Source organism: Copadichromis virginalis, linkage group LG7 (assembly GCF_057382275.1).
Source record: "Copadichromis virginalis isolate Kocher_CV1m ecotype Utaka linkage group LG7, C_Virginalis_male_GT1.1, whole genome shotgun sequence".
In the NCBI taxonomy this organism is placed as follows: Eukaryota; Metazoa; Chordata; class Actinopteri; order Cichliformes; family Cichlidae; genus Copadichromis; species Copadichromis virginalis.
Window position 1 is genome coordinate 18,497,924 of NC_140624.1, and position 27,026 is coordinate 18,524,949.

Consider the following 27,026-nt stretch of genomic DNA (forward strand, 5'->3'; position numbering starts at 1 on the left):
GTCTCCTGAAAATAATATTCTAATGGGATTTTTTTTTATTATATAAAGGCTACATCTGCTATTCTGAGGGTGAAATTTCTCAAATCTTTTCCTAAACATTTCAACAATTTTAACCACGGTTATTAAGTTGAACAGTTAATAAGAGTTTTCCAGACTCCTAAAAGCTATGAAACAATAACGTCTGCTGCAAAAAATATCCCACATGTAACCGCAACACCATCATGGTAATTTGGGAAATAGACGTAATTCTGCATGTTATGCAATCATAATGGACTGTATAGCATCCGTGGCTAGCACAACTTCTCATTTCATGTGTCCTTGTTTACCATTAAAGTTTCCTAGATATCACATGACTTCCTCAGATCACTTCCTGCACCTGCAGCGTTTCCACCCGCTGATTTAAGCCACTTTGGCATGTCTCCCACCTCTGCCCTTGTTCCCAAACTACAGGGGACCTCGCTTTCTGCTCTCCCTCACATCTCCACCTCTCCTTCGCCTCTATCAGATCCTCTTCTCCACCTCTTTTCCTCTGCACTCTAATTATCGAAAGCCTTCTCCCCTGTGCTGGCTGTTAGTTTTCCTTTTTTGTTGTTGTTGTTGTTGTTTTTTGAACTTTTATGCTTCTCCTCATCTTTAGCGTCAGACTCTCCCTTTCCAGCTCTCTTTATTTTCTTCTCCCTTCATCCCTCCACTTGCCACAGGAGAGCAGAGGCTCTGGCTTCACTCCCCGCCTCTGCGTGTGAAGTGTGCATGCAGTGTTTGGATCCTGTCAGTTGGGTTAGAGGAGGCACGAGATGATTAGGCACTTCAAAGAATCTCCTGCGCACAGGTGTGAGAGCTATCCTTCACCAGGAGCACACACACACACACAGGGAATGGTGGTGTCATCAGCCAAGCCTATAAAAATATAATCATAAAAAGCCTGTGGGCTACAGTTGCCTCTCTCTGCTTAGATCATCTCTTGTATGCTCCTTTCACAGAGACAAAGTGAAATGACTCGCAACTGTGTAAAATCATGCAAATGTTGCTTGTCATCATTGGGACTCATCAAAATCACATGCAGCATTAAAGAATTGTATTAGCGTGTGTTGTGAGGTGCAGTGATGGCCATGTGCTCTGGGTCACTGGTTTCACAAGCTCCATGCTAAAAGTAATAGCCTTACATACAAACATTATTTATGTCTTACTTCAAATAGGTTTTGGATGACTTTGGGTAGATTGAGATGACATTTTAAAGTTTAGTTTGTAATGTAATTTTCAATCTTTTTTTTTTTTATGTGTTTGCCTGGAAACAAAAGTTGAACACAATATATATATATATATATATATATATATATATATATATATATATATATATATATATATATATATAAAAACACCCAGCACGCCCCTGCGGGCGGTTTTATCCTTCAAGCTCGGGTCCTCTACCAGAGGCCTGGGAGCTTGAGGGTCCTGCGCAGTATCTTAGCTGTTCCCAGGACTGCGCTCTTCTGGACAGAGATCTCCGATGTTGTTCCCGGGATCTGCTGGAGCCACTCGCCTAGCTTGGGAGTCACCGCACCTAGTGCTCCGATTACCACGGGGACCACCGTTACCTTCACCCTCCACATCCTCTCGAGCTCTTCTCTGAGCCCTTGGTATTTCTCCAGCTTCTCGTGTTCCTTCTTCCTGATATTGCTGTCATTCGGAACCGCTACATCGATCACTACGGCCGTCTTCTTCTGTTTGTCTACCACCACTATGTCCGGTTGGTTAGCCACCACCATTTTGTCCGTCTGTATCTGGAAGTCCCACAGGATCTTAGCTCGGTCATTCTCCACCACCCTTGGTGGCATCTCCCATTTTGACCTCGGGACTTCCAGGTTATACTCGGCACAGATGTTCCTGTACACTATGCCGGCCACTTGGTTATGGCGTTCCATGTATGCCTTGCCTGCTAGCATCTTGCACCCTGCTGTTATGTGCTGGATTGTCTCTGGGGCATCTTTACACAGCCTGCACCTGGGGTCTTGCCTGGTGTGATAGACCCCAGCCTCTATGGATCTTGTACTCAGAGCTTGTTCTTGTGCTGCCATGATTAGTGCCTCTGTGCTGTCTTTCAGTCCAGCTTTGTCCAGCCACTGGTAGGATTTCTGGATATCAGCCACCTCCTCTATCTGCCGGTGGTACATACCGTGCAGGGGCCTGTCCTTCCATGATGGTTCCTCGTTTCCCTCCTCTTTCTTGGGTTTCTGCTGCCTGAGGTATTCACTGAGCACTCGGTCAGTTGGGGCCATCTTCCCAATGTATTCTTGGATGTTCGTTGTCTCATCCTGGACTGTGGTGCTGACACTCACCAGTCCCCAGCCCCCTTCCTTCCGCTTAGCGTACAGCCTCAGGGTGCTGGACTTGGGGTGAAACCCTCCATGCATGGTAAGGAGCTTTCTTGTCTTTATGTCAGTGGCTTCTATCTCCTCCTTTGGCCAGCCTATTACCCCAGCAGGGTACCTGATCACGGGCAGGGCGTATGTGTTGATGGCCCGGATCTTGTTCTTACCATTCAGCTGACTCCTCAGGACTTGCCTGACCCTCTGCAGGTACTTGGTGGCTGCAGCTTTTCTAGCGGCCTCTTCATGGTTCCCATTCGCCTGCGGGATCCCCAGGTACTTGTAACTGTCCTCTATGTCTGCAATGTGTCCTTCTGGTAGTTCAATCCCCTCAGTTCTGACTACCTTCCCTCTCTTTGTTACCATCCGACTACACTTCTCCAGTCCGAACGACATTCCAATGTCATTGCTGTATAGCCTGGTAGTGTGGATCAGTGAATCGATGTCTCGTTCACTCTTGGCATACAGCTTGATGTCATCCATGTACAGGAGGTGGCTGACAATTGCTCCGTTCCGTAGTCGGTATCCGTAGCCAGTCTTGTTAATGATCTCACTGAGGGGGTTCAGGCCTATGCAGAACAGCAGTGGGGACAGAGCATCTCCTTGGTAGATCCCGCACTTGATGGTGACTTGTGCTATGGGCTTGGAGTTGGCCTCTAGTGTTGTACGCCACATCCCCATTGAGTTCCTGATGAAGGCTCTTAGGGTTCCATTGATCTTGTACAATTCTAGGCATTCCAGTATCCAGCTGTGGGGCATTGAGTCATAGGCCTTCTTGTAATCAATCCAGGCAGTGCACAGGTTGGTCAGTCTGGTCTTGCAGTCTCGGCTGATTGTTCTGTCTACCAGTAGCTGGTGTTTTGCGCCTCTGGTATTCTTGCCAATTCCTTTCTGTGTCCCGCTCATGTATTGACCCATGTGCCTGTTCATCTTAGCCGATATGATGCCTGACAGGAGCTTCCATGTAGTACTGAGGCAGGTTAGTGGTCGGTAGTTGGAGGGGACCGGTCCCTTCTTGGGGTCCTTGGGGATCAGGACCGTCCGGCCTTCAGTTAGCCATTCCGGGTGTCTCTCGTTAACTAGCAGCTGGTTCATTTGTGCTGCCAGACGCTCGTGGAGTGCAGTCAGCTTCTTCAGCCAGTAGGCGTGAACCATGTCGGGCCCTGGTGCTGTCCAACTCTTCATACTGGAGACCCTTTCTTGGATATCTGCCACTGTGATGGTTACTGGACCCTGTTCAGGGAGGTCGCTGTGGTCTGCCCTCAGATCCACTAGCCACTGAGCATTGCCGTTATGGGTTGCGTCCTTCTCCCATATGCTCTTCCAGTATTGCTCCATCTCCAGCCTTGGTGGTGCTGTTCTCTTATTGTTCCCTTGCCACTGAGAGTACACCTTTGCTGGTTCTGTGGAGAACAGCTGGTTTATTCTCCTGCCTTCGATCTCTCTGGTGTACCTCCTCAAGCGGCTGGCCAAGGCTGTGAGTCTTTGCTTGGCAGTTTCCAAGGCCTCAGGTATGGACAGCTTGCTGTATTTCTTAGGCACCTTATTTGTCGCACCTTTCTGCAACTCCGTTAGTTGGCTAACCTCCCTCCGTGCTACTTACATATATATATATATATATATACACACACATATATATATATTATGTAAGAACAAACATTCAAAGGAGTGAGAATTGTGTCCCATTCATGACTGAAAGTTTAATATCAAATGAGATCAAAACTCAAGCAAACCTGAATTTAACTTTTGCTTTGATGCAGTTTGGTGTGTGCACAGTGCAGCAGGTCTCTGTGGGTGGTTTGTTTGATGGTTTGAGCTGATGTTAATAGCTCAATAAATATCAAATGGATTTTAATTTCACTTGTTTGTATTAGCATTCAAAACATGTTATTGTAAAACTTTTCTGATGCAAAAATAAGTTTTAATCTTGTGTGTGGGTTTTTTCTCTGAAATTTATGTCTCACACACACGCATCTTGCACTTCATCACAAATCCACCCAGTAATCCATCCCATCCAGTAATACAGCTAGGCCTTCCATTTGCACATGGAACTGATCACAGTTAATCAAATACAGTGCAAATAGCAAATAACACACACCATAAACAGATCCAGCTTTTTTGTAACACAGAAACAAAAAAAGGTACTCCAAGCAGTTTAGACCAAATGCCTCCAGCTGTTTGCCAAATTGGTTTGACATGAGATGGCTCGATCGAGGTCACCTCCTTGATGTGGTTTTAAAGTTTCCAAGAAAAAAAAAATCTGTTAAAGAAGTTTTTTTTCCTGCAACACATTTGGGGAGTTTATTTGGGGAGTGGGGTTCTATGCTGGACTGTGAGTGGGATTTAAACACCAGTGAAAAAAAATTGTGCCTTATGGGTGATGGATAGGCTGATCGATACCTAACATCCTGCAAAAATGGCACCCTTTGGTTTATATTGTGTGTTGATGTAGCAACATAGGAGTTCAAAAATGTCCAGTTGAGTGTTAAAATACACAAATGGGTACAAAAAAGATGTTTGTTTTTTCCTAATACTTACTTACATAGTTATTTGATCACATTTCCAAATGAATGCGTGCGTGAAACCTAGAGTTCAATAAGAGAAGATGAAGATGGAGATTGAGAAGATGTTAAGGGAACTATTTTCTTCTGTTTTTGTGCATTTAAATTATATGCATACAAGTATTCTAATATTTGACATACGCAGCAGTTATTATGAATTCAATCACAGTTCTAAGGTCTCTCGGTTATTCATTCCATCCATCCTCTTCCGCCTATCCCAGATATCGTTTGGGTGAGAGACAGTTTACACCCTGGACAGCTCGCCAACCTGACGCAGGACTAACACAGCAAAACAGGCAACCATTCACACCAACGGGCACCACTAACTACATGTCTTTTGAAGGCAGAGCACCCACGCAGACACCATGCAAACTGATCACATGACAGGCCCAGCCGAGTGGTGGACTCAAACTCAGGGTGTTCTTGCCGGATACCGTCAGTGTGCACCCACGAATGGAAGATTTGTTTTATTTTCATTATCCACTAGAGGGCACTGTGACACTGTAAATCTCCAAACCACCATCACACGACAGCTGTCTCCCTTTCTGCTCTTGTGTTATCAAAAAGATAATTATATGAATAACCACACGCAGGTTTATTGTTAGTTTGTTGTGCCCGCTTACAGGTAAGAACAGCCAGCACAGACTGTATTATACCATAGCACTCAATCTTTGCGTTTCCGCTTTGTAGGTGGAGACCTTTTGTAGGACAGCCCTGCTGTTTACGTTTGGGGAAGTTGCTCAATATCGGAAAACACTTTTTCTTTTAGGTATGTGAGCAAAACCTAACTGTTTGCGATTTTTCTGGGTTAAAGAATCCACTCGATGGAGTATAATTAACGTCTTCAGGTCTAAGATCATGACAACATGACTGTTAGATAAAACCCAATCTCAGGTTTGGTCACAAGCTCCCCGCAGAATGGATAATCCAGTAACTTCCGCTACTTATATTCGCAACATCGGTTTTCGTTTACGTCGCAAATTGTCCGATTTTTTGGATCCTCAGGACAGGTGGAAAGAAGTTCTTGTAGATATACAGAAACCGAGCGGGGAGCCGAGGTATTCCCAGCTTCATGTCAGGTAAGATGCGGGCAAACTTTCTGACGTGCTTGCTTTTCATTGAATGAAATCACGCTGATTGTTTATTTATTGTTTACTGAATTTGTGCCGCTGTCTTTGAAGGAGATTTGAAGGTCTTGTTGCACAGGGTCGCAGTCCCACAGTGGAGCTGCTCAATGACTGGGGGACCACCAACAGCACAGTGGGTGAACTTGTGGACATTTTGAAGAGTCACGAGTTACTGGCTGCTGCCAGTGTTCTGCTACCTGGTATGACTTTTAAAAGCCATTAAATAATAACCACACGCAACAGGTAGAATAAACCTGTTGAATCTTAACTTACCCCAGATCTTTTTCCCAGTATCGCCCTCTTTTTAAAAAAAATTATTGTAAGAAAATAAGATGTTAACCACGAGTTGTGAAATTGCAATAAGAGATGTAGCAAAAAACTTCTGCACTTTTTGGGTAGAGGATGAGTAAACATCTGTTATGTTATATTAAAGGTGTGATGCCTGGAGCATGAGGAGAAACAGTCAAACCGCACTGATACAGGATGTAAAACCCAATCATTTATTCTGATCATCTTTTGTTTTTGTCCTCACACAGTTGAAGAGTCCAGTCCACTGGAGACACAAACCCAAAGCACTGCTTCAACCAGAGTGCTGGAAGAGAGAGATGTGCAGCAGCAGCCCGTCACCACTGTGCTGCAGCTTCGAATGCCACAGGAGAACACCGAACCAATACACACAGGTCTTTCACTTTTTGATTATGTATTAATTTTACGTTCATATCTTGATTGAACATGTGACACTGAACGTCTGACATTTATTAACACAGTCATTTATGAGTCATATTCATGCGATGTTTTAAGTAGATAATGTTCATCTTTCATTATCTGCTGAAAAGTCTGGTTTCAGTGAATTAAAATGTCATATCTTTCTCAGCACCATGTAAATCTGCCACTGCAGTACTAAAGTAGTGCAGTAAATCTACTTGATTACATTAGAGCACTGTAAACTAAGCTGCTCTATAGTGGTGTAGTGTAGTCAACAAAGATGTTTAGATTTCGATGCCGCTTCTTCGTAAAGATGTGATTTTACGTAACGACAGCAGGTGGCAGCGTCGGGCTCTTGATCAGAGAAGTTAATGAGGCAGTTTACTGTGTCTCCCTCCTTAGGCTTCTCCAGTTTCTTATATAGTGACCTGATGAGGATCACAGGCAACTTTGATGACCGGTCCATGTCAGCTGGTGGCAGCCGAATTGGAGAGGGAGGCTTTGGGACGGTATACAAAGGTCTCCTGAATGACAAACCAGTTGCAGTGAAAAAACTCAATCCAGTAAGTGAAAATATTTTTTAACAGAACCACATGCCTCTGTGTACTGCTGTTAATTGCATCTGAGATATTGTATTATTTAGGTGGATGACATACCACTGGACAAGTTGCAAGATCAGTTCAACCAAGAGATCCAGACTCTGAAAGTGTAAGTTTCCCTCAGGAAGAAGGTGAAGAAGCATATTTAACATACATGTATTTACAAATGCAGGTATGGTTTAATAACAGCATTTGTTCCACAGGTTGAAACACGAGAACTTGGTTGACATGGTTGGATTTTCCTGTGACGAACAGCACCTATGTTTAGTGTACGCTTTCATGGCCAATGGATCGTTATTAGACCGACTGGCTTGCTTTGTAAGCATTATTTACTCTTCTACACAAACAGTCTGCTTTTCAGTCCCCGTGCATTCATAAAGGGATTTAATTACATGCTTTTTTTTTTGTTTATTTAGGAAGGAAGTCCTCCACTTTCCTGGCACCACAGGTGCTTGATAGCAGAAGGGACAGCCAAAGGTTTGGAGTATCTGCACTCCAACCATCACGTCCACAGAGATGTTAAAAGGTTCATAGTGCGAAAGCTTTCATCGTTATTGGTTTAGAGATATCCTACAAAGAAGAGAGAAAATATCCTGTTTTTGATGTCCCGTACCTTTATGGAACACTATGCAAATTACATCACATTACTGTTTTAGACAAAGAACCAAAAAAAGACTTTGGGGATGTAGAAAAAGCTTTCCCATATGGTTCTCTGCAGATCATATGACAAAATTAAACTAAATTAAAAGTAGAAAAAGGTTTCATTTACACTTGTATTTATGTCCCTGTTCAGAGGCACATGAAAAAACTGATGCCACACCTAGATTTATTTTAATTTTGTTTAATCTGATGACACCACTAGTAGCTAGTAGTTTAAGTTAACATGAAGATCACGAACAGGTTCATTAGTAATGCAACAGTACAGTTTGGGCACGAAAGGTACAGTTTGGTAATTTAGTGAGTTTTATAGAGGCTCATAAGCAAAATCATGCAAGAGGTATTGATGTTTTAATTTAACTCTTGGCAAGGAAGCCAGTAAAATCACATTTCCCTAAATGTAGAAATATACATGACACATGACTGGATGTTTTGTTGCTCACTCTGGTATTTCTTCCCTGTTAGTGCGAACATCCTGTTAGATGAACACTTTGTGGCCAAAATCTCAGACTTTGGTCTGACGAGAGCATCGGCCAAGCGAACCTCGACGACCATGATGACTGAGAGGATCGTGGGTACCCGTGCGTACATGGCACCGGAGGCGCTAAGAGGAGAGATCACACCAAAATCCGATGTCTTCAGTTTTGGAGTGGTAGGCTTTCTTCAGACGCGCGCGCACACACACACACACACACACACACACACACACTGATACACACAGGTAGGGCTGGAGAAACTGCAGCTGTAATGTAAAATGTAGAGCAATACTCAGCACTTTCCTTGACTCCAAGGTTCTCCCAAACTACTGACACATATATAACTGCAGGACACAAGCGTTGCAGTATACTTTTTTCAGTATTTGTGAAATAAGAGCTCTATATTGTTTATCATCTGTCATTATCCCAAATCTGCTGTGGGACACAGTGATACGTATCAGTAGCTATAATTGTCAAACATAGGTGATTATTAGGTGATCATTAGGTGATTTCCGGGATCAGTACTTTAGTAGAATCTCTGACCTTGCCACGAAGCATATGCATTCCTACATGCTGTGGGAATACTGCAGTGTTGGCGATGTTACCCGCCGCCACATGTAAGTTTTCCTGTTGCCCAGAGCCGTGCGATTAACCCCGTCTCTCTGCCATCTACAGGTGTTGTTAGAAATATTGTCTGGACTCCCGCCAGTTGATGAAAACCGGGAGCCACAGTTCTTGGTAAGTTACACAAAAGAGGCTTTCATCGTGTTACCTGCCAAGCTACACTTTGTGCTTCCAGCTTATTAAAGGCTTTGCCTTTAATAAGTCAGGGAACATTATCGGTTAATAGTCAATTTGTTATTGATTTAAACAAAAAAGTTCAAATCTTCCACCTTTAAAAGTTTCATCTGTGCTCATCATGTGCTGATACTGCATTTGATGTTTAATATACAAGTCAGCATCTATGGAACATGCTTGCAGAAGATGATTGTTACATCACTGTGTGTGTGTGTGTGTGTGTGTGTGTGTGTGTGTGTGTGTGTGTGTTCCCTACTTCATTTCCTAGATGGAGATGAGGTATGACATAGATGATGAAGATGAGGAGCTGACTCTGGAGGATTTTGTGGACAAAAAGATGAAAGCCTGGGAGCTGAGCCAGGCGGAGAGTATTTACTCCTTGGCATGCAACTGCCTCCATGAGAGGAAAAACAGACGGCCTGTCATCAGACAGGTACAGGAACGATCCCAGCAGATTTAATGTATAGGTCAAGCTACTGTGTTGGCATCTGCACAGCTTTTCACCTTGAGCTGTTTGCCTGTGTTATGTGCCTCTGCTGGACCAGGCTGAATGAAGAAATCCCACAAAGGGATTTTTTTTTTTTGTTTTAGTTTTTGAAAAGAGGATCATTAACAACTGAGTCGGGTCATTGTTTGGGTTTTTTTTAATGGCATTTATTAGCAAAAATACATTCACCTGTTTAACTGCTTATTAACACTAATATCTAAACAGCCAATCACATAGCAGCAACTGACTGCTGTATAGGCGTGGCTGTGGTCATTTAAGCACCTCGAGGTGACTTTTGTTGCGATTTGATGCTGTGTAAATAGCACATAACCATATCCAGTGAGTGGCAGTTTTGAGGGTGAAAATGCCAGAGATCAAAGGAAAATGGGCAGACCGTTTAAAGCTGATAGGAAGTCAACAGTACTCGTTATCTTAACAAGGTATGCAGCAGAGCATCTCTGAATGCACAACATGTTGAACCTTAAAGCAGATGGGATGAGCAGCAGAAAGCCGAATGAATGCATGATGCAAATGTCCCTTTCTGCCACATCCTGACAAATCTGTGTGACGCTATATTAACCAAAATCTCTGAGGAATTTTCCAACACTGTGTTCAATCTGTGCTGCAACGAATTAAAGCAGTTCTAAAGGCAAAAGGGGCCCAACTTGATATAGCAAGGTGTACCTAATAAAGTGTATGGGGAGTCTATGTAATAACAAACATATTATTTAGGGGATTTAGGGAGCAAATGCAGGCAGTAAGAGAACGGAGGCTGCACTCTTGTCTTGTTGAACTAAAGGAAAATGTCATATTGTTGCTACGATATATATATATGCTAACTTCATGATGTAGTCATGATTGTTGTGTGTCTGAACAGGTTTACGCGGAGATTCACGGAGTCGTCAAAAACATTGCACTGGATCTTGATAGAAAGGCGTGAAGCAAAGCATCGTGGGAATTGTGAGCTTGCTTCAAACTGCAGACTGACAGAAGAATTACTGCACTGTTTTTTTTTTTAAAGGCATGTAGCTTACGTGTGTAATTGCTGTAAAAATACTGCTGAATACATTTCTGTGCGGCCTTTAAACAAATCTAATGGCCGAACTCTTTCAGAATGCTGATTGGTTGTTCTTCCCAGTGTTAAATGTATTTATTACGAACAATTAAAGAAGTGAAAGAAAGTGATTTAAATATTTTATTTTTCTTCTTTAAAAGAATTATAAGAAAACATAAGACCAAACATGATTTTTCTATTATAATGACACTGTATGAACATAAAGGGATATTCCCTTCAAACATGAGGTGAGCGAAGTAGTTTGCCTAATATTAATCAGTACATCAGTGGATGTGGCAACATTTTGATCAAGGTAATTATATTATTCCCTTTCCCATCCAGTAGCGTGGCATTCCCTGTCATTATGGGAACCAGAAAAGCTGGAAAAGCTTCCTTCCTTGTGAAATCTGAAATGTGTGGATGTAATATTTCTGGAAGCCCCAGTTCTTTCACTGTGATCCTTACCGACGTGGACATCTACCTCAACAGACCAGACTGTTTCTTAATCAAAGAGCATCACACAGCTACAATATGTACATTTACAGCACTTGCATAGAAAAATAAGTATCTCAGCAGATGATTTTTTTCATGTAAACCACAGTTATATCAAAAAAGAAGTCTTTTTTTTTTTTTTTTCCCCCAATATAAAATGAATCATCAGACACAAGTTTGAGAATTTTTTTTTTCTGCTTTGGAGCACCTCATTGTGCAAACAGTAGGAGACAAATAATCAACACATTAGACACAGAAACATTAATTGACACGAGGAGGAATGGAAGTTAGGAATTTGAGCACGTGAACACAAAATGGGGTCTTTTCATCACATCGGCGCAAGTTCACATTAGTTACACTAACATTTTTGAAGTCTCAGAGCTGGCAACGATGTGAAAATTAAAAAAAAACAACCTCATCTTTGACTTGGTTTGGGCCTCTCTGAATTATAGTAAAAGGGTTTTTATGAATGTACTAACCTACATGAATGTACTTCCATTTGGCAAGCTACAAATGGACATTCTGAAGTGTGTCATTGCTCAGTTGTCCTTGGCGTGCATAGCTGGGTCTGTGGGTGAACTCTGTGGGAATTTGAGGTTTTTGTCTTATTATTTTAAACAAGCGTGTCGAAAATGATTAACCCCCCCTCCCTCCTGCCTTCCCCTCCCCAAAGCAGGAATGTTCCTCTGTGGACCGTGCTCGGGGTAGAGGTGGTGGTCGGGCGGTGAGGTCTGTTTAATCTTCCTCCTCTCTCTCCCCCGGTGGTCGGGTGATGCGGCGGCCGCCCTTCTTACCAGCGGGGCCTTTGGGCTTGGCAAAGCGCTGCTTGTGTGCGTGCTGCTTGGGATGCACCTCCTCGTACAAGAAATCACTTGTCAGTTCTTCTCCGTTTTCTATTTCCAACTGGGAAACAGAAATATTTAAAAAGTGCATTAAAAAGATGAGCTGGACCACTGGTGCATTGTGTGACAGATTAAAGGAAAAACATTCACCCCTGTGCCCAACATTGAGCATGCTGTTTGAGGCCCATTAGAAAAGGTCACTACAAATGAGTTCTAAGATGACAACATGGCTTTTATTTGCATGACAGATGTTTAAGCTGAACAGACAGTAAATTGTGGAAGTGTTCCTGAGCCTGTGCAGCGTTTTCCATGACATGTGTGCTGTTTAAAATACAGTGCATGTGCTCGAATCGATCCAAATATAGATAGTATCAATGCCAACGCTGGTATTGGTGTCAGATCAATATTAGTGCCATATTATTAATGCTTTGTCTCCATCCTTTCCTCCCAGTTCAGTATGTAGCCCACTGAATTGTGTTAAAAATTTTTTTGAGAAAAACTCAATTTAATTGAAAAAAAAAAAAAAACTATGAAAAATGTCTGAACGTTTTTGTTGACTGTCACGTTCAGAATTTGCAAATTGATGCCGATTTATCTCATAAATCATGACACACTTCTCTCCCCTACATAAGCTGTATTAATACATTAAAAGCATTGGCAATATGATGTGTAATGCAATGTGGAGTAAATTATGGGTAGAGTGCCCTTCACCACCATCATCAAAACACCTTATGAGGAAAATATGCTTTGGAAGCATGGCGCTCCACCCTTCCTGTAAATGCCTGGAGATTTACTGTAGAATCAATAATAACACTCTGTAGGTTTTCAGTCTTGTTTAAGCAATACATGTAGAATAAGGTTTACATTTGTAATCAGTCATATCAGCCACCAAAACCATTTTAAACTCTGTATGAAACACAGTACACAAATACTTTTGTTATCAGGAAATCTCTTATGTAAATAAATGATATTTATTTTACATAAGACATTTGATTATTATAGTATATCATAGGGCTGTTCGATATAATGATATATATCGGATGACGATATAAAAACGTCTATCGTTTCATTTTACGCTATCGTTTGTTTCGTGGTGTCGCAAAATAAACTGTTTACGACAATATTTTTTCATCGTTTTGATGGTCACTGTAGTGGCTATATTAATTTCTTAAAGTTCTCTCTTTCTCTTATATGTAATATAACCACACTACGGACGGACAAGCGCCTGTTTTTATGCGTTGTCGTTAGCAACAGCGACAGCAACACCTTCGTGGGGCCGCTTGTTTATGTTCCACATAAACCTTTCACAATAAAGCTCAAGATCCTGTTGAGACTTTTCAGAATAAACTGAATCACGTGAAAGAGCAGATTATTTACGGATGAGAAGTAAAAAAGAGCCGCCAGGTGCTAAAAAATAAACCTTAGACTCAAACGTTAGAACAGGCTTTTCCCCTGCAGCACGCCGTGTAATAAATACAAAGAAAACGGCGGCCGTTACAACTTATGTCTAAAACTGTATAGTTTCATGCATCGGTTAAAACACTCGACTCCAGATACATGACACGCAGCTGGAAACACTTCACACAAGTCGAGCTGCCCGAGATTCACAGAATTTACAGAAAATTTTTGCGATTTATATCGTTATCGGGATTCGGGACGATAGAATTCTTATATCGGGATATGAGATTTTGGTCATATCGCACAGCCCTAGTATATCACAAAACACAGTGTCTTACTTTTTTCTCAATCTCAATCTGGAGATTGTTTTCCACCATGTCGACCAAGGGATTTTTGCAGCTGGAATACAGCATCCTCTCTTTGATGCTACACTTGTACCCTGGCATAGAATAAATGAAGACTACAAAGAAAGAAGGAAAGGACAGTGAGATTGGAATCACGTGAAGCACCATTCAGAGCAGAACAACACAGAAACCTGCACAAAATACAGTGTTTGTTTGTTTTTTCCTGCTGTTCGTAATAACCCGTGGGAAATCATTTACCTGTGGACTCTAAGTAGTCGCCCTCATGGGAATGTTTGTAGAGGAAGAAGTGGTAACGTGGAGTATCTTTAGGGATTCTCATTGGGAGATCTTTCAGCTCCGTTGGCTCAGTGCCGCACAACCGAATGAGCTCCTGTTCAGCATCTAATTTCTTTTTTGACAAAAGAAGCAAAAAGTTACCCTTTAAGCAAGCCGAGTGCTCCTGTAACTACAAGCTCCCTGCTTTGGTTACCAGACAATGTGAAAAATCTAGGTGGTGCCAGTAAATACCAAACAGCTCCCTTTACTCTACATGCTAATGTGATCCTCAGCAGCCAGGAGTAAAACTAGTAAGGATGAATAGAACCCACAAAAGAAAGAAATTCACTTTAACTAAGCTTTTAGACTCATGAAAAGGAAATCTGATGCACAACCACAACAGTGCTACAATTATTCCTTTGTACTGGACTCATCTGATCTTGTGACACAAACCGACAGAATTTCAATGAGCAGAATTTACACAAAGGCTTTTTGGACAAACTGAGTAACTCATTGTGTCAAACTAGAAAGGTCTCCTCGCCAAAACAATCTGCATCTTTCCAAACACAAGGTAAAAACTCCAACTGCACATTCAAATGATTGAATATGAATATGTCAGTGCTGAGCTAATTACTGTCATTTAGACCAGGATACAGCCTTGCAGACGTGTATGTGGCTGGCCTTACAATACTTTGTAATCCCATGGCATGTAAAAATGCCCAGATGTAGTGCTGTGACAGGTATGCTGACACTTGGCCATGTAGAGGCTAATAACCCCAGCTAATAACTCACCAGTTGTACGTAGTTGATTTTCTTGTCCCTGAAACGTTCAAGTGCTGCGATGGCATCTTTATGAATAGGGAAAGCCACTCCCTGCAGAGTCTGCTGCTTGGTGTCCACACTGATGTCAGTCTGCACCTAAACACACCACAAACGAAGACACAGAAACAAGACACACTTTGAGTTCTACAGTCACATTATCGTCATTAAAACACTACAATTGACAAAAACACTGAAAAATGATATCAAAGCCTTTAAAGTAGGCTGATCAGAGCATTACTTAGCAAGCATCAAATGTCTTCAAAATCAAAACATAAGCCACAATAATTCAATAAGTGTAATCATGTGAGGGCACACCGTTAAAAAAAGAACACACAAAAAAAACTTTTTAGGATTACAAGTGCTTTGCACATCTTCAGAGCTAGACCTGATGATTACAGATGAGGTGCTTGTATCGAAGTGACAAGGCGCCTCCGAGAAATTGCACTGAAAACTGGAAATTCTGGAAGGATTACACTGATGGATTGCATCTATTTTTAGAGGCTTGCTCCCACAAAATGAAATGCCATGCAAACATGATTGAGCCTCCCATGTAGCTATCGCGCATACCAAAAAGGATTGCAGGTCTTTTATCCATCTGCTTGGAAAAAAGTGTGCAGTCTCCGAGGCAAAGCAACAATAAATATTTCAAAGGCTTTTTGAGCTAGGCAGTACAGATTAACAGTATATCATCTTCCTTCAACAGCTGGGCAAGTGGGAAGAGCAAAAAAACCTCACTTCCCATTTGCTCTGCTGCTTTTAATTGACCGTACTTTTGGAGACAGCCTGCACTCTACTCAGAGCACTTCCATATATGGTAAGAAAGATAGTTCTTGTTCATGTGGCGGAGCTGGGAGAGCAGCAATTAGAAACAGGTTGTTTCTTAACACTGAAGAAATTCTCGGCAAAATTCTAGGAATACTCTCCAGAAGTATAAAGAGTGAAACTTCAAATGTTCCCATTTTCATTTGTCTGTTGGAGTCTATGTGGCACATCCCCGGAGACCTTGATATCAGCACTGTAAACACTGCTGACGACACTGCCTGCAACAAGTATCACATTACAGCACTTCTTTATCTGATCACAACAAAGGCACAAGCCATTGATGCAGCTCACCTGTACTCTTGTGACCAATCACTGCCAAATACTAAGAGCTACAGAACCCTCTCATTTGCATTTAGCTCCCAACATGTAAATGTTTGATTAGAACAATCAAAAAGCTCTTCTTTTAGTCCCTTTGCTGATTAGGCTAACCAGTGTTTACAACTCTAAACAGCACGTTTTGTGGAGCTAAGGATATACACACAGCTAATAGCTTTATCTCTTCCCGATGCATTAGAACATCCTGCTGTTCTAATGCATCAGCATCTCTGCACTGCACTGATACTGCCAGGCAAGCATATGCACACTTGCATTGCTGCTGACCTTGCGCTGTTTGGAAAGCTTCAGCGCCAGCTTTCATTGATACCCTACACTGTACTGGTTTGGATTTACCTACCACACCCAGGATATGCAATGAGGAGGGATACCGCTGAGCTAAAGCAAGCCAGTGCTTTCTCCCAGTGAAGCCTCCAATGTGATAATGACGTAATGCCAAAAGAGAAACGAGAAGCCTAATCCACACCCACTTTAGAACACTTCAAGCCAGAGAACTTGTCAACAAGTGGCCGCATGTGTGCAGCAAGCACTGCACAGAACATCGTTTCCTCCAAGATGATGACAACTCTAAGCGGTGACCAAGTGATAAAATCCAAATCACTTGTCTGTGTGTGTGTGTGTGTGTGTGTGTGTGTGTGTTACCTCATTCAGTTTGATCTGCCTCAGTTCCTCTTCTGCAGCAGTAAGAGGCAAAGGAGCAGCTTGAGAGGTCAGATGTTTCTTGTAACCACTGAGGCTCAAATCATCCTGCAGGTAAAGAACAGCCCAATCACACGGCATGCAGAAACACACACTGACTCACTGTTACTGATATAGTAATCACAGTTCCTATTAGGTGCTAAACACTAACACTGACATTTAACTTGGCACTGTTAAACTACTGAGTAACAAGCCTTTCACTTGACCAACCTTGCTGGTACCAAAAATCTCATCCTTGATGTGCCCGCCTCCAAACTCCTTCTTCAGTGTTGCTCTGGTAGCAGCATATAACATTTTGTGTCGCACCTGTTGTGAATATCCCAAAAAAATAAATATAATATTTAGCAAACTTTACACAGGACATAAGGTAATGAGAGCTTTATCTTTAAAGAAAAAAAAACATTTTATTGTTGCTTGCCTTAAAAAAAGTGAGAAATATTATAATACATATTACAGCCGGTGCTTCTGTCAAGACATTCTTTCATGTGTTTGCTGGTTTATTGCTGCATTTCCTGTCATAAAAATAGGGAACTGCTCAAATTCATAGTTACACTAGTGGTAACCAAAACTTTACAAGATACCTTTAAATATCAAACGTGTGATTTAGGCTACGTAAATCCAGCTCCAGTTCTAACGAAGTGAAAAAGAAAATGCACATGATAAAAACGAGTGCATGCATGCATTGGAAAAATGTTTTGCAACTTCCAAGCAAGCCTAAACCTGAAGGCTCGTGCTTTATACTAGAGGTCAGGAATGCTGAGCTCAGCTCCTCCTTCAGAAAGTGATTCTAAAGTCCACCGTGCTACAAATAATCCTCCATTGCACTTTATCTGGGCACCGGTCGCTTCTCCTCGCAACATTCCCCATTTCACTGCTGCAGAAACACACTTGTGTGTTATTTGTTACGGCTATTCTTGTTCACAGCAACTCCAGGCTGCAAGTGGTTCATCAAGTTTCAGTGAGACCAAACAACAATGACTTAAATGACACTGTGCGAGACAAGAACGCATAAATTGCAAGCACACACATTTGCATTACAACAAAACACCAATGCATGAAAGGAATATGCCACCTAAAAGCAATGAGGGTAAATTTTAAGTCAAGAAGGAGAGGCTGAGGCTATGCACCGTGCTATTTGGAAAAACATAATTTACCCATATTTAGCTTTCAAGAGGTCTGTTAGGAAATAATGAATGCATATAAAAGAACGGCTGCCTTGATGTGGTAAACCCCACCCGTCTGATACCCATAGCAGAGAAGGACAAATGCCATGCAGAATGGAAAGCTATTCATTAAAGCTGGGGTAGTTTGGGGTTTTTTTCTTACAGCAGAGTGGTCCGGTGACCAGGCCAGGAAGATCCACTCGTAGCCCTGGTTGTTATTGGAGTCTAGCCGGTATAGAACGTAGCAGGGCACATCATCGTCGAGGAGGGGTAGCACTAAAGAATCATATTCCTGGTCCCATTTTTTAGATGCTTTCCTGCTGGCACCTAGAGTCAGCTGCTCTGGAGAGCAGATGTGGACAAAGAGAGAGAGAGAAAAAAAATCAGCAGTGCAGAGTTTTGTTTCTTTATAAAGAAATGCTAATGTCAGCCTTGGCAGACATTTAGGTAGAAGTAAACAAACTCCAGGACGCTAGAGCGCTGCTTACCATCCTTGATGACGATCTTTAGGGCACGATACTGATCCCCGCTCTTCGCACTGGCAAAGATATCCTTCACATCATTCCCCGCTGAGAGAAAAAAAGACATAAGGTCAGGGTTTTCTTCCCCTCCTTTAAACAATGCAGGCTCAACAACATCACGCTCATCTTAACATGGCCATCATGAGTCATATGATTATGAGTCTACACCTAAAGGTTTAATGACTCATAATAGCCTGTGAACCATCTGATGTCAGCCATTAGACAAAGGCCACAAAATGATCTTCTCATTAAGCATTCAGCACCTGCAGACCTTTGTAAAGTTAGCATTTTATCCCGTATTGCACAGGCTTTGAGTGAGCAGGCCATCAAGAAAACTTGTCAGTCCTATTATTTTGGTTCAACCTTTGATCTCAAACCCAGTCACAATAAATACATTTTCTTTTAATAAATTTAAAAAGGGTGATAATTCAGATTCAAACCAACTTCTTAATAGCTGTAACACAAAGCCCAAGGGAACCTTAATGGCACAAGTCCAACAAACTATTTAGACATTTTTAAAATCACTTTTGCAGGAAGGCACTAAAGAAAAATCTTCCATGTAACACAACACATACATGGTAGTAAATGAACTGGGTCATATTCCCTGAATTACTAGGATTCACTTTTGTTTTTCACCACCACCAAAATCTGGTGAGCTACAAACAACCACAAAAAGGGTTTAGCTTAGAGGAGCCCCTGTATTAAGCTTTACGTTTAACATATATATATATATTTAAAAGATAAAACAGAAAAAGAAAAAAAAAAAACACTATTCGGACACAGCAGTAACAAGTACGTTTGTACTTCTATTTTAAGGTTGCCTGATTTGTAAGTTTAACCTCGGGGGTTGTTTCTATTTTTGCTGCGATGCCATCGTGTATAACAAGTGGTCACGCCCTGCATAAATCCCTTTTTCCTTTTAATTACAACACGGCTTAAGCAATGCCAGTACCATTCACGGATTATTGCAAACACCGACAGGTATCAGGCCAGCAGTTTGTCAAAATGAAGGCGTCGTCTGTCCATTCAAAATCTACTCAAAATCTAAACACTACCGGATTTATGCTTGATGCTAAAAGGCTGGGGAATTACAGGCTTTTCGAGCACTGCGAGGGTGAAAAAAGTATGAGTAGTCGTGTTTTAGGTCGCTCGTAAACTGATTAGAGACTCAGGATTAGATTTCCTGGTCATAAGTGTCCAAACAGGGCACGCACACACACATATGCACACATCAGGATAGCTCAAAGCTAGCTAGGAGTGGCTAGCTAACGTGACGCTAGCTTCCCCTTGCAATTAATTGTTGCAGGCGCTTAAAGCTCGCCGGGCAATCAGACACGCAGCAAAACAAAACACGTAAAGGCCGAAAGCTGTGAATCAGAAAGAAAGCATCTACCTTGAATGCCCGTTTGATGTGACATTGTGGCTTTCGTCGGATAAAAGGCTGATGCGGCTGATCAGGCGAAACCAGGGCAGAGAAGCAGGAAGTGGACTACATCGGCGAGACCCGCCCCGAGTCTGTCGTCACTAAAATCCTAACAGGAAGGTAATCGTGTTTTATTTTAATATGTGTTTTTTTTTTCAGTCTTTAAAAAACAAACAAACGGAGACGATACTTCACTCTTTATTATTGTCTTTATAATTGTCGCTGCTTTCTTTTTGTCAAATATGAAAACTGTGTTCTAGCTTTTTTTTAATTTTTACTATCCTGTGGAAAAATGAACCATACAGTTTGTTGATTTCTGCTGAGCTGTGTCATTCAAAGACTCGGCGTGTAGCATTTATAAATACTGGGGTTCTTTTGTCACATTTGATTAAAAAAAAAAAGAAAGACATAAGTATCGACTAGTCAAGTCCTGCACCTGAATGAAAACGACCAATCAAGGGGAGGGGGCGTGCCCAATGGTTGCTCGTGCATCATACCTTTGCTGTGAATTAAATTGGACTCAACAGGCCAAGATATTCTATAACTTCTTTTATTTTTTGTCTCTTTTGGTTATGTAGTGCATGCTCGGTGTGAAGTCTCATTTTTTTCATTCACCTTTTATCTGCAGGTGCATGTGGCCTCTTGGTGAAGAGGTGGAAGAACTCTGGTGTGGATTGCCTACCAGCCAGGAAACCAGTGGCTCTTTTCGTGGCTTCCTGCTTTCAGAGGTCACAGTCACACCTTAAAACTTGCAGTGATGATTATTTTCATGATAGAATAAAATACAATACAATAGCCTTTTATCAGTTTTTCTGAAAACAGGCTTTGTTTTTCTTTTTTTCATTTTTACAACTTCTGCTTCTTCTTCCTGATAAAGAACTCAATTAATAGAATAGAACGGAACAGAATACCCAAACCTGGCTCAAGACTTGGCAGTTGGTCTTGTAATCGGAAGGTTGCCGGTTCGAGGCCCAGCTTGGACAGTCGTTGTGACCTTGGGCAAGACCCTTCGTCTACTGGTGATGGCCAGAGGGGCCGATGGCGCGATATGGCAGCCTCGCTTCTGTCAGTCTGCCCCAGGGCAGCTGTGGCTACAACTGTAGCTGCCTCCACCAGTGTGTGAATGTGAGAGTGAATGAATAGTGGAATTGTACAGCGCTTTAAGGTTCTTGAAAAGCGCTATATAAATGCAATCCATTATTGTCATTGTACATGTAAATGAAATTACGGAATTAAATAATGATTTCAGCTCTATAAATTTAGAAGTAGTATTTTTCAGCATTGATTTTTTTGTTACTACAAATACAACAGTACAAATCCTTCTACTACACCTCTTCCAGAAGCTGAACTTAGAGCTTCTTTGAAAACAAAGGAGAAAGTGCAAGTGTTTGAATGTAAAAGTAAAAGCACTAGCAGCAAACCTCTGTAAAATGTGTTTAGCTCTTATTAGTATCATTGCTTTAAATCATTTTTTTTGCAATTACTCTGATATATACACTATTGTTGAATCCCAGGATACTATTGGTGAGATGTTTTCATATTCATAATTTAAATAATAATGAAAAATAATAGTGACATTAAGTTAATGTGCTACCTTGCTGCACTTGTCCCTCTTATCTAGTAAAAACAGAGCTTCCTTCCTCTGACCTTTTTTTTTTTTTTTTAGAAATATCTTTGCTGGTATAAAAAAGTCAAAATATATCTTGTATTTCACATTTTCACATGTGTTCATATGAGCATGGATGAAACGGGACATTTTCTTACACAGGGAACTAAAGGGGACCAGGCTTTGGGCAAGCACAGCAGCAGTACTCATATGCACACACCATTTTAAAATAAGACAATTACTTAGTCTCTTAGAAAAGTCAAAATACAAAAGTTTAGAATTGCCAATTAACCTAAAACCAAGCCTTTGGACTGTCAGGGGAAGCCAGAGTATTGTGTAAGAATTCAAACAAGCACAGGGACAACATGCAAGCTTCACACAGACAAGCCAACACAAAGAAACAGACATTCATAGCACCAGGCACCAGCCACTGAAAAGAGTCAAGAGAGTCCTGGGTTTGAATCAACCAGCTGGCTGGCGCCCTTCTGTGTGGAAAATTCACGGTCTCCCTGTGCTGCTTGTGTTTTCTCGAGGTACTCCAGCTTTGTCTCTCATACAAAACACATTCATGTTCGGCTGACTGGCAATTCTAAATTGACTGTAGGTGTGAATATAAGTGTGAATGGTTGTCTGTGTAAATGTCGTAGCCCTGGTGACCTGACTAGAGGAAAACTCACCTCTCACTCTGACTCTACTGGTGGGTTTTCAGCCTATCCCCACCCCCACCCCTGTGGCTTTCTTCATTTCTTGTTTATATGTGTTCTTTGGTGATTACATATAAGTCTGTTTTTTCAGTGTTTGAAAACAGACAAAAACATTCTGTACAAGGTAATAGATCTTAAAAGAACCTCACATTGGGACTCTGGGCAAGGAAAACTGAAAACACTGTGGGTTTATTCCCATGGCTTATGTGATGCTAAAAGTCTATCCAGTTTACCACTTTCTGCCCAGCAGCGTGATTAATGTGTGAGACCTGTCCCAACATTCACAACACAGAAGGCAATCATATCCACAGCTTACCATGCTATTTCTTTTACAGTTTAAGGGTTAGTACTTAAGTTTCTTATTGCTTGTGTTTCTTAAAGGTGATATTTGGCTATTGAAGAAGCAGGTGTGCTTTCAGTTTCAATTTCTAGAAGACTGCATGCGATTTGTATTTTCACCAACATGCTGTTTTCTGTGCTAAATATACCTTTGGCTGTAGTGGCAAAGGAGCTTAAATTCTACTGCATTGGAGTCCAAAATAACTTTGGCTTATCCAGATGTGGCTTTGCATACTATTTTTATTTTCATCAACACTGCACACTGGTAGAGTGCATCGCTAATCCTGCGTAACATTTGAAGATTTTCTGTTTCTTTTCACTTATTAAAAACAAAAGGATTCTGTAATACATAGAGTGCCTAAAGTTTTATATGTGAATTCATAGACTATACTATGCTGACAAGGGACACATTTCTACACAAGTTTATGTTAAATGAAAAAGCCAAGAAGAAAGGGTATAAGGATACTCTTTCGCATGTGTATTGGTCTTGGTATGTTGAGATGCCAGAAACCCACGAAGAAGAGCATCATATATATGCATATTCATGCTAACAGTTCTGGTTTATTTATGGGATATTTTAATGATATTCTATTATTGGGTATTTAAATTAAAGGGATAATAAAATAATAATGAATGCTTTACTCCACTATATGTGTATGGTATCTGCTTTTATAATGTAATAAGTTCCAAGAAATAAAGTCAACTTGTTTTCTGGTTTAAATTCAGCTATTTTCTTCAAGAAAAGAAAAAATAAAGCACTGATTGTATTTAATTATGGCTTAAGATGAATATTAATATAAAGATCAATATTCATTCATCTTTCATTTTTTTACATTTTATTCAGTTTTTCCACATCTCTGATCTGTCATACCAAGCCACGGGCTTCCTGCCTCTGGTCTCCTCTTTAAATAAATAAATGAGCCCCATGGCAGCAAATTCCCTTCACAGCTTTGCGTCAAGTATGACACACAGTAGCACAGGAAGTGATTTGAACCCCCCCCTTTTTTTTTTCTTTTTACAAAATAAACAGATTCTAGTGTGGCTGATGAAACCTGTGCTCTGTTACTAGTACATTTATGTGAAACAAAATAATTTACCAATGGTATTAAGCAAATTGTTTACTGAGCTCTGGTCCACTGATTGAGATGGGCTCATCTTCAACCATTCAAATCAAATCAAATCACTTTTATTGTCACATCACATGTGCAGGCACATTCTTCGATGTGATGTAGATTTCAGAACATATAAATGAGTGTAAGTGTCTGATTTGCCATTATTGTGACCAGAGATGGGCAGTAACGCATTACTGTAATCTGATTACTTTTTTCAAGTAACGAGTAAAGTAAGGGATTACTATTGCAAAAACGGTAATTAGATTACCGTTACTTTCCCGTAGGAACGCTGCCTTACTGCGTTACTAAAACCGTGATTTTTTGGAGAATGTCTCACCACAGTGACTAGACAGTGACGTAAGCGAGTGCGCCGTTAGTGACAACAGCTGTGTGCAGATCAACAATGGATCACATATCAATTGTGGGAGAGAGTATGAGCGTGCAGCGTTTAAAGCGTGGAAGTACTGACCTTACTTTGAGTTTGATTCCATAAAAAGTGACAAAAACATTAGCGTCCACCGTGCGTGGGAAGAAAACTTCTTTTTACAGCGAAAAAACCCCTAAACTTCCAAGCAAGCACCGAGTGTGCAACGACGTAATGGGAAACTCACAGAGAAACTCGCGGATTCTTCAACTGACCGCGGCACACCTGCACCAGGGTAAACCTCCGCCTACCGCAGTCCTGCTTTACAGATGAAAATAGAGCAACAGGACCGCTGAGTTTTTGACTTTATTTATTTTCTGCTGTGTTTTACTTGCATCTATTTGAAAGACTGAGTGTAAACACAAAAAATATGTTATTTTATGTGCTGGAACGTGCAGAAAATAGGTTTAAATGTTAAACTAATTTATTCAAGTCAGAGAATGTTGCATATAATTACATTTTTGCTTGATGCATAAAGTTAAAAGATTAAAACTGATAAAACAAGTTAAAAAAATAGACTTTTCCATTTGATTACATTTTGTATGATGGATTATGCAGAAAAAGTAGAATTGGGCTGAAAGATCTATCGCTTTATCACCTCTTCAGGTTGTAAATCGTGTTTTTTAAAAGTAACTAAGTAATTAATTACTTTTGAAAATAAGTAATCAGTAAAGTAACGGGATTACTTTTTGAGGAAGTAATCAGTAATTAGTTACTGATTACTTTTTTCAAGTAACTTGACCAACACTGATTGTGACTAAACAAATGAATGATCACTGGCAAATTGCACCTCGTTCCAGTGTCCAGGTAGGATAGACTATTCCCCTGATATGATGAGTTTAGATAATGTGGATAATTTTATCGGATATTCTGGTTGAAGATGAAAGACCTAAACCAGGACGATTACAGTCACTGTGGAAGTTTGTTTCTGGCACTGAAAAAAAAGCTGGGATCTCAAAGTTTTGAATTAATAATTCAAAATTTAGAGGAAATAACTCCAAATTTCGAGTTAGGTATCCCAAAGTTTTGAGTTAATAAGTTAAAGATTTGCATTATTATCGAGTTATGGGTGACAGTTTTTTTTCCAGAAGCGGAAAAAATCTTCCTCAGAAAAACCCTCATAGAAATCTGGTAGTTTCTAATGATGTTTAATGGGTTAAGTTCAAGTAACTTAAAAAATAAAGGAAAACAACATCTAATCCGTTAATATTAGAGGTTCGTCCTTGGCCTGTTGTGATACATATATTGGTATACTTATAGATTCCTCAAGTCTTACTTGTGTTATGGATGTCGCTATCATTTTATTTTGAAACACGTGAGCGGAAGTCGTGTATTTGTATTGGCTCTGACTTTGGCGCTAGTGAATCAACGTGTTGGCTACATTGCGTTGCACTGATGCTGCGCTTGCTGTGTGGATTCAGCCTCCTCCATCCTTGCTACAGCGGCGGTAGAAGCGTCCTACTTACTACCCAGAAACCGCACCTCACGGCGGGGACTCAGTGACGAAGCACCGCCCGCTTAATAGCCGCCCCGCCCGGCGTATGGACAGTCCGGCACAATGACAGAGGATTTGTGGGTGCCTCTGTCGTATACCAACAACAACAGGTCGCATGGATAATCCCACTTCAGCCCTGTCGTATCATCTCCTGTTTAGGATGATTAGAGCGCCGCTGCCGGCTTGATGTGGCCGGAGAGCAGAGCGGGAGCGGGGCTTCTCGTCCTGGACATCGACTGAGAGATAAAACGGCGTGGAGCAGGTGTGTAAAATCGTGTTGACTTTACCCACTGCACATGCACAAATGAGAAAAAGCGACGTGCATGCAGGTAACTTGCACGGATTTTGGCTGTCCCACATCTCACTCGGTGTACCCTACATTCAGATAAGAAGGAACCAAAATGGTCAAGCTTGTTGTGATATCTCATAATTATATAAGGTCAGTGATGTGACATTTGGCGTCGTTAGAAGGGAGATTGGTGCGATCACGCACTAATGCCCTGAACACGATAGTCCATTCAGAAATTGCCAGAAGTGCCTCAAATAGAGAGGCCATTTGGAGTATTTCCTGCAGCACTTAGACTGCTCTGCTCTGATCAGTGCAAATCTAATCTTTATGCTTTAGAGGGAGTTCAGGTCCCGAAACATCAGTTGAGCTCTTCATTACTCATCGTGGTTATCTAGGGTATAGCCCACCCACCCACCTTCAGATAAACTTATCCCGGCCCAGTTTGTTCTTTTTTGGGTGCTAAGTCCCACTTAACTCATGTTTTGGGACTCTCTGGTCACAAGTTGCTAGCCACAGAATGGGAGCAGGTCCCTGGTCACACTAAAAGTCTGCCTTCTCCTCCTGCTCGTCTTCCTCTAAATGCTTGCAGTTTGATAAAGAAAGCAAACTAAATCTGCATTTTACCTCATCAGCCTACTATCACCCAAGGTGGCAGCATCATGACAAGACAAACATGATGCTGGTGAAATTTAATAGCCAGGTCTATTTTTGAAGCCATTACATAATTCCTTCTTCCCCCTCCATGCCCTGTTTTAGGGAAGGTATGAAAGCAGGCAGAAGTTCAGCCCAGCAAAGTCAGACGGTTCAAAGAGGTAGAGAGCGATGGAGTAAAGAAAGAGTGGAGTTCATGGGTGAATAATGATTAAAAATACAGGAGGGACGGGGTGTCTGCAGGTTACTCATGCACTGCTTGGCTGGTGTTGCCGGGGAAAGCCTCACTGTAATGCTGGAACAGTTTTTTTTAAGAAGAGCGCAGAGCAGACGGGCTGAAAGGAGACGAGCCAGCGATTTATAGCTAATAGATATATAGTACTTCAAGAGTCCACCACTTCCAGGTATGACACGACACGTGATTCACCGGCACAAGAGGAC

General features: G+C 41.3%; 3 protein-coding genes across 5 annotated transcripts in view; 2 read left to right on the top strand and 1 right to left on the bottom strand.

The window, feature by feature from the left end:
• The first annotated feature begins 5,399 nt into the window (after positions 1-5,399).
• Positions 5,400-10,961, top strand: irak4 (interleukin-1 receptor-associated kinase 4). 2 transcript variants are annotated; one of them, XM_085462328.1, is made up of 11 exons: positions 5,400-6,006; positions 6,109-6,254; positions 6,591-6,734; positions 7,162-7,322; positions 7,403-7,467; positions 7,562-7,676; positions 7,775-7,884; positions 8,481-8,667; positions 9,167-9,229; positions 9,558-9,722; positions 10,654-10,961. In XM_085462328.1, the coding sequence occupies exons 1-11, from the start codon at positions 5,846-5,848 to the stop codon at positions 10,714-10,716; spliced, it is 1,380 nt and encodes a 459-aa protein (XP_085318454.1). In that variant the 5' UTR covers positions 5,400-5,845; the 3' UTR covers positions 10,717-10,961. The 2 variants fall into 2 exon arrangements, with proteins under 2 accessions (XP_085318454.1, XP_085318455.1); XM_085462329.1 differs by having other exon boundaries at positions 5,407-6,006; positions 6,597-6,734.
• Positions 10,958-20,056, bottom strand: twf1a (twinfilin actin-binding protein 1a). The gene is made up of 9 exons (XM_085462330.1): positions 19,936-20,056; positions 18,510-18,590; positions 18,185-18,363; positions 17,069-17,164; positions 16,802-16,906; positions 14,975-15,100; positions 14,165-14,315; positions 13,901-14,022; positions 10,958-12,225 (listed from the first exon to the last, which is right to left on the bottom strand). The coding sequence occupies exons 1-9, from the start codon at positions 19,958-19,960 to the stop codon at positions 12,058-12,060; spliced, it is 1,053 nt and encodes a 350-aa protein (XP_085318456.1). The 5' UTR covers positions 19,961-20,056; the 3' UTR covers positions 10,958-12,057.
• A 5,438-nt stretch (positions 20,057-25,494) lies between these two features.
• The window catches only part of tmem117 (transmembrane protein 117), a 46,746-nt gene continuing 45,214 nt past the window's right edge, over positions 25,495-27,026 (top strand). Inside the window, exon 1 of one of the 2 annotated variants that reach the window (XM_085462333.1) lies at positions 25,495-25,907. The gene's annotated coding sequence lies outside the window, so the exon portion shown is untranslated. Of the gene's footprint in view, positions 25,908-26,641; positions 26,990-27,026 lie in introns of those variants that run through there. The other variant, XM_085462334.1, reaches the window with a different exon arrangement.